The 7,132-nt window shown below is 46.7% G+C and overlaps 1 protein-coding gene across 2 annotated transcripts; it reads right to left on the bottom strand.

Moving 5' to 3' along the window:
- Positions 1 to 699: 699 nt before the first annotated feature.
- LOC129835501 (trithorax group protein osa-like) lies at positions 700 to 6,845 on the bottom strand (the record flags this gene model as incomplete). 2 transcript variants are annotated; one of them, XM_055901159.1, is given in 4 exon segments in its annotated part: positions 700 to 4,037; positions 4,121 to 4,362; positions 6,161 to 6,227; positions 6,753 to 6,845. In XM_055901159.1, coding segments are annotated over 4 exon segments (1,431 nt in total), but the record flags the coding sequence as incomplete, so codon positions are not given.
- Positions 6,846 to 7,132: the final 287 nt, after the last annotated feature.

Genomic DNA, 7,132 nt, shown 5'->3' on the forward strand with positions numbered 1-7,132 from the left:
CACACACACACACACACACACACACACACTCTCTATAATGACATCAGGTGGAGAGATGCAGGCTACTTCATAGAGAAACATCATGAGAGGTCATTTGTTTCCTGCAGCTAAATGCATGCTAGTTCAATGATGCATACGACCGCCATACACACACACTCTACACACTTCACACACATACACGCAAACTCACACAAATACTCCTCCACGCGCACACACAGAGCTTCTGCTTTCTGTAGACGTGTGGGATGACTGTTAACCACAATCTCAGGGAGAAAGCGTGTGTGTGTGTGTGTGTGTGTGTGTGCATACGTGTGAAAGCCTTTGGTTTCAAAATAAGTTCAGAGAGAAAGCTTGAGAAGTGAAAAGGGTTTTCCCCACTATGGTTCCATAGTGTGACGTTGTCATGAATCAAGTTAACTGCAGAATTGACGGGAAATCTTTGTCCTGTGCTCATTACTTGACACATTCAAATGCCCAGGAGGTTATATGTGTAGTTCGTAGAATGACCACTAGAGGCCGCCACTAGCTTACATTATGGAAGGTGGAACGTGTCAATGTGACTCATGTTAGACAAAGGGAAGAATAGGTGTGGAAGGCTATTGTTTAGACATGGTAATTAAACTAATTAAACAAAATAAGGGGAAAAAGAAGGGAGTTATTAAAAAACAGAGTGAAAAACAGAACTTGGCAGAACCCATGTGAAATAAAAAAGCCAGACGGCATTTATTTTCATTCTTTTTTTCCATCTATACAGTTTATTATATATATTTAAAAAAAACTCAAGACAAGAACAAAAATGTAATCACAGATAATCGATTAACCCCTTGTCACGGCTTATAAATCACCGTCCACCTGCCTGTGTGGTCCTAAGGTAGGGGAAACCCTACTGGGGGTGCCTCCTAATAGTCATAACAAGCTTACTCTCCTAGTCTCTTCTCTGTCATCAGCACCAATGTGAATGGATAGGAATAGGATAGGTGAAAGCAATATGGCGGAATCCTACTAGCAAATCAGTTTTCACCCGACCAGTAATTTTGTTCAGATCAGTGTGAATGAAGGAAAGGAGACAAGGAGAGGAGCCAACTCTAGACTATTGACATGTGTCCTTATAGAGTGCGGCACAGTAGATTGTTGTGGGTATTGGAATGACATACATAGCAAAGTGCCATTAGAAATAGAATGAAACGAAAGGAATTGGAACACAATAGCACAATTGAGTTGAATGGGTATGCCTGTTCTACTCATTCTAATTCTATGATAGTGCCTTCCACTTTACGTGTTGTTTACCTTGTGAAAAGGTCATACAGATCTAACAGATTATATTGTAGTCTTGGATTGTAATGAAATGTTGATAATGTCTAAATCGACAGATATATTTGTCTGTGAACAAAGATATTACACTACAGTAGATGGACCAAGATTATCAACTTTCAACTTTCACCTCACAGGTATGGAGTGCGGGGTAGTGCCAGAGTGAGAGATGGAGAGATGGTGTGTGTGTTCGTAAATGTTCTCCATCACCTTTCAAAAGAACCCTTTTGCCATTGGGGCACCAGGAGTCGAGTTATGTCAAAAACATAACAAATATGTCATAACATTGTAATACACAGTATTACTGAGAAAAAAACCAAACTGTATTATTGTCTTGCATATTTAAAACACATTAAAATAAGATTCTTCTAGTGTAAAACAGATTTCATTTTGTGAGCTATAATTTCAATCTTTTTTAAAATCTACAGAAAAGAAGTATAAATATGTGTACTTCTCTTTTGTGTATGATACAGTTTATCAAAATAGTTTACTATTTACAAGCCCCCACACACCTGATCCCAATCAAAATATTTTACTGTGTACAAGCCCCCACACACCTGATCCCAATCAAAATAGTTTACTGTGTACAAGCCCCCACACACCTAATCCCAATCAAAATAGTTTACTGTGTACAAGCCCCCACACACCCGATCCCAATCAAAATAGTTTACTGTGTACAAGCCCCCACACACCCGATCCCAATCAAAATAGTTTACTGTGTACAAGCCCCCGCATGCCTAATTTCAATCAAAATAGTGATAACAAATTGCCATGGCAACATTGGCTGATCACCTCTGTAGTTCCTTTGGCCAATCAGTGATTTATATTACACCAAAATTGATCAGGGATTGGTTGTATTTCCCTGTATATTCATTCACCTTTGACTGGCTCAAAGACCTCATGTGAGAGCAGGAGATAATCCGAATGGTTGATCTGCAATTGTTGTGTTTTTGAGCTGTGCTTCCAAATCACACTCAATTACTTTGATACAAAAGTCAACCTCAGATTTGGTGTTGCAAATTCAACTGCTATTTCAGAAACAGATCACAACCATACGCTGAAAAACATTGGACCAACTGCATTGCTGGAGGACATTGATTTTATCCAATCACAGTGTGTTTTATACACCTATCCCTTTGATAGGAGAAATCCCTACAAGGGAGAGGATTTCAAACAACTTTATTAGTCCACTGTTCAAGCTTCAGACACAGAAACAACCAATGAGAATGCTTGGACTCCACTACTCTGCTGCTAGCTCTTTAGAGTGAAGCTTCTGTTTCCCAGGTAACCACGTGATGATGAGGTTCTGTGTGTTCTGTGTGATCCGTGAGTTCCGTTTTCTGTCCGTTCCCTCTTTCCAATATGGCCTCCAGCGAATAAGGGACAGCACACCTTGCGGGAATGTAGCCATTTTGGGGTGGGAGGTTGGTTTATGCGGTAGCAGCGGATTGGCTGTGTAGTGCTCTGATCACTCTGAAGCAACCAATCACATTCACTCAAACCGTCCATTCAAGTTAGGTATAACCATGGCACTTTCTACAACCTTCTAGAAATGTACACACACGTGTTATTACCAGTTATAAAGCCTTCATACGCCTTCTATATCCCCTGTCCATTTCACACTCCTAACCCCAGTGTTTCTATACAGGAATGAAGTCAATTTACTGACCCCTGACATTTAACCTTTGACCCCACTCCTATGAGTTCTGCTCCAGGTACTCATCTATCATAGTGAGGTTATTGAGCCAGTCCTCGTTCGACCCCACCAGAGTGTCAATAAAGTCTACCTCCCCTCCACCACCACCACCAGGTCTACCCCCCATCCCCCCATTACTCTGCCCCCGCTGAGTGTACTCATACGGGGGTAGCTTGTGTCCAGGGTTCCCCTGACCTGGTCCATACCCGGGCCCATGGGGATGGGGATGTTGGTGTGGGTGTTTGGCGACGACGGCCCCAGAGGCAGGATAGCTAGGTGGGGCCATACCGTGGCCTGGGTGGTGGATCATACCAGGGGGAATGGGTTTCATCCCAGCCAGGGCCGAGAGGGGTCCCCTGGGCCTCATACCAGGCTGAAGCCCTTGGTGGACCATGGAGGGTATGGGCTGCCCTGCCGTGGATACACCCAGCTTCTGCATCAGTCTCCTGGGTAAGGACGGCACCCCGACCCCTTGGTTGGAGGGTAACGATGGAGGTCCTTGGTGGGGGGCAAAATTGTTCCCACCCCCGCCTCCGGGCATCCCCGACCGCATTGCCTGCTGGTTAAACTGGGCATTGGGGTTCGGGTTGCAGCTACCGTTGGCGCCCCCACCCCCTCCAGGAAATATGTGTCCGTGCGACTGCTGGTGATTAGCCGACGGGTCCATGTGGCCATCGCTGCAGGGCATGCGATGCTGCATGGAATTCACTAGCCCCCCATGCTGTTGCGGAGGCCACATTGCGGTCTGTTGCTGTTGTTGTTGGTGTGTTTGCTGAGCGGTAAACATCATACGTGGGAGAGGTGCCCCTCCACCACTATGGTGCAGGGCCTGTCGTAGATGCTGTGGGTGACCAGACCCCGACCCAGGCCCTGAGCCGGGCCCCAACCCCCCGATTGTCATCCCCGTCCTGGACACCTGTTGCTGCATCCCAGGCCTTGGAGGACCAGCCGGACCCCCCATTCCCATCATGCCGTGTGCCAACTGTGGTTGTCTCATTGGCATACCACCAGCACCAACAAACTCTCCACCCTGTAAACAACAACAAGGAGAATCAGGAAATGCAAGAAAAACACAAAAACAACTGTCTTGTCTCAACTGTTAGTTTATCTTACCTGTGAAGGGTGATAGAGGGGCTGCTTGGAGCCTGGAGGACCACCCATGAAGGCGCCTACCGGCCTGCTCACTTGGGTGAGAGATCCTGGGGGTCCGGGTTGGCCTGGGTGGCCTGGATGTCCAGGGGGAAGGGAGAGGTGGCCGGGCCCAGATGGGAGGGGACCACCGTGGGATAGCTGGGGAACACCCACGGGATAACCTCCGCCTCCACCACAATCTGGAGGGAGAGGCCGACCACCACCTAGAAAGAGGCAAGGAGATAGAGAGAAGTGAGGAAAGGAGACAGAGAGAGAAAAAGGGAAGGAGACAGAGAGCGAAGAAAGGGAAGGAGATAACGAGGGAAGGAGATAACGAGGGAAGGAGATAGCGAGTATAACACCAGAGAATATCCATACTTCTAATTTCATGTCATGTTGAGTACCTGCTAGAGATAATGAAAGCCAATATTATTTAGATAATACTTCCTGGCATTCCAGGAATAGGGAAATAAAACATAAAACAATAGGGAAATGAAACATGTGACATAAATGTCCTCTCACTGTCAATTGCGTTTATTTTCAGCAACTTAACTTAACATGTGTAAATATTTGTATGAACATAACAAGATTCAACAACTGAGACATAAACTGAACAAGTTCCACAGACATGGGACTAACAGAAATGGAATAATTTGTCCCTGAACAAAGGGGAGGTCAAAATCAAAAGTAACAGTCAGTATCTGGTGTGGCCACTAGCTGCATTAAGTACTGCAGTGCATCTCCTCCTCATGGCCTGCACCAGTTTTGCCAGTTCTTGCTGTGTGATGTGACCCCACTCTTCCATCAAGGAACCTGCAAGTTCCTGGACATTTCTGGGGGGAATGGCCCTAGCCCTCACCCTCCAATCCAACAGGTCCCAGACGTGCTCAATGGGATTGAGATCCGGGCTCTTTGCTGGCCATGGCAGAACACTGACATTCCTGTCTTGCAGGAAATCACACACAGAACGAGCAGTATGTCTGGTGGCATTGTCATGCTGGAGGGTCATGTCAGGATGAGCCTGCAGGAAGGGTACCACATGAGGGAGGATGTCTTCCCTGTAACGCACAGCGTTGAGATTGCCTGCAATGACAACAAGCTCAGTCCGATGATGCTGTAACACACCGCCCCAGACCATGACGGACCCTCCACCTCCAAATCGATCCCGCTCCAGAGTACAGGCCTTGGTGTAACGCTCATTCCTTCGATGATAAACGCGAATCCGACCATCACCCCTGGTGAGACAAAACCGTGACTCGTCAGTGAAGAGCACTTTTTGCCAGCCCTGTCTGGTCCAGCGACGGTGGGTTTGTGCCCATAGGCGACATTGTTGCCGGTGATGTCTGGTGAGGACCTGCCTTACAACAGGCCTACAAGCCCTCAGTCCAGCCTCTCTCAGCCTTTTGCGGACAGTCTGAGCACTGATGGAGAGATTGTGCATTCCTGGTGTAACTTGGGCAGCTGTTGTTGCCATCCTGTACCTGTCCCGCAGGTGTGATGTTCGGATGTACCGATCCTGTGCAGGTGTTGTTACATGTGGTCTGCCACTGTGAGGACGATCAGCTGTCCGTCCTGTCTCCCTGTAGCGCTGTCTTAGGCATCTCACAGTACGGACATTGCAATTCATTGCCGTGGCCACATCTGCAGTCCTCATGCCTCCTGGCAGCATGCCTAAGGCACGTTCACGCAGATGAGCAGGGACCCTGGGCATCTTTCTTTTGGTGTTTTTCAGAGTCAGTAGAAAGGCCTCTTTAGTGTCCTAAGTTTTCATAACTGTGACCTTAATTGCCTACCGTCTATAAGCTGTTAGTGTCTTAACGACCGTTTCACAGGTGCATGTTCATTAATTGTTTATGGTTCATTGAACAACCATGAGACACAGTGTTTAAACCCTTTACAATGAAGATCTGTGAAGTTATTTGGATTTTTATGAATTATCTTTGAAAGACGGGGTCCTGAAAAAGGGACATTTCTTTTTTTGCTGAGTTTATATTTACATGTTAGTGTGGTGTTTGACTGTACCTGTAAATGTTGCCCCCTGCTGGCACTCAGTCATCTGTACTCCATTCATCTGTTCCATCTGCCTCTTCTGCTCCTTGTGAACAACACAACATACCAGTATTTATGTAGACTACTAACACAAAGACACTGCCCCCCCCCCCCAAAAAACGTCAAAAAGCCCAAGAAGCTGTCTGTCTGTCGGTCAGTTTCCCTCTCTCTACCTCCCTCCCTACCTCCCTCTCTACCTCTCTCTCTACTTGACCCTCTACCTCTCTGTCTACCTCCCTCCTTACCTCTCTCTCTCTACCTCTTTCTTTCTCTCTCTCTCTCTACCTCCCTCTCTACCTCTCTCTCTACCTATCTCCCTATCTCTCTCTACCTGACTCTCTACATCTCTACATCCCTCCTTACCCCTCTCTCTCTACCTCTCTCTACCTGACCTTCTACCTCTTTCTCTCTCTCTACCCCCCTCTATACCTGACCCTCTACCTCTGTCTTTACCTCCCTCCTTACCTCTCTCTCTCTCTACCTCTTTCTCTCTCTCTCTCTCTACCTCCCTCCTTACCTCTCTCTCTCTCTCTCTCTCTCTCTCTCTCTCTACCTCCCTCAGTACCTGTTGTAGGTGTCTCCTGATGAGCAGCAGGTTGTTGTAGTTGGCCTGGGTTGAACGGGGGACCGATGGGTCCTGAAGACCTGGAGTCTGCTCCTGGAGAGAGGGTGGGGGGGAGAGAAAGATAATGGTCAGATATAGACATAACAGAGAAGCAAAATGTAGAAAAAGTGCTAATTTTCATGATAACAAAATGCTTTCCTTTCATGACCAAAAAGCACAAAATGCACAGGAGATTTGGTTCGGGGTGCAGAAAGAAATGAAATGCCTATCCAAAAAAAGGTATGTCTAAGAACAAAAAAGACCCACAGCCAGACAAGTCGTTTCCCTGCTTTGTTATAAAACATGGCTTCCTTCCTTCCTGACCGGTGGGGTCGTAAATA

The sequence above is a fragment of the Salvelinus fontinalis genome, chromosome 36 (assembly GCF_029448725.1).
Source record: "Salvelinus fontinalis isolate EN_2023a chromosome 36, ASM2944872v1, whole genome shotgun sequence".
Taxonomy (NCBI): Eukaryota; Metazoa; Chordata; class Actinopteri; order Salmoniformes; family Salmonidae; genus Salvelinus; species Salvelinus fontinalis.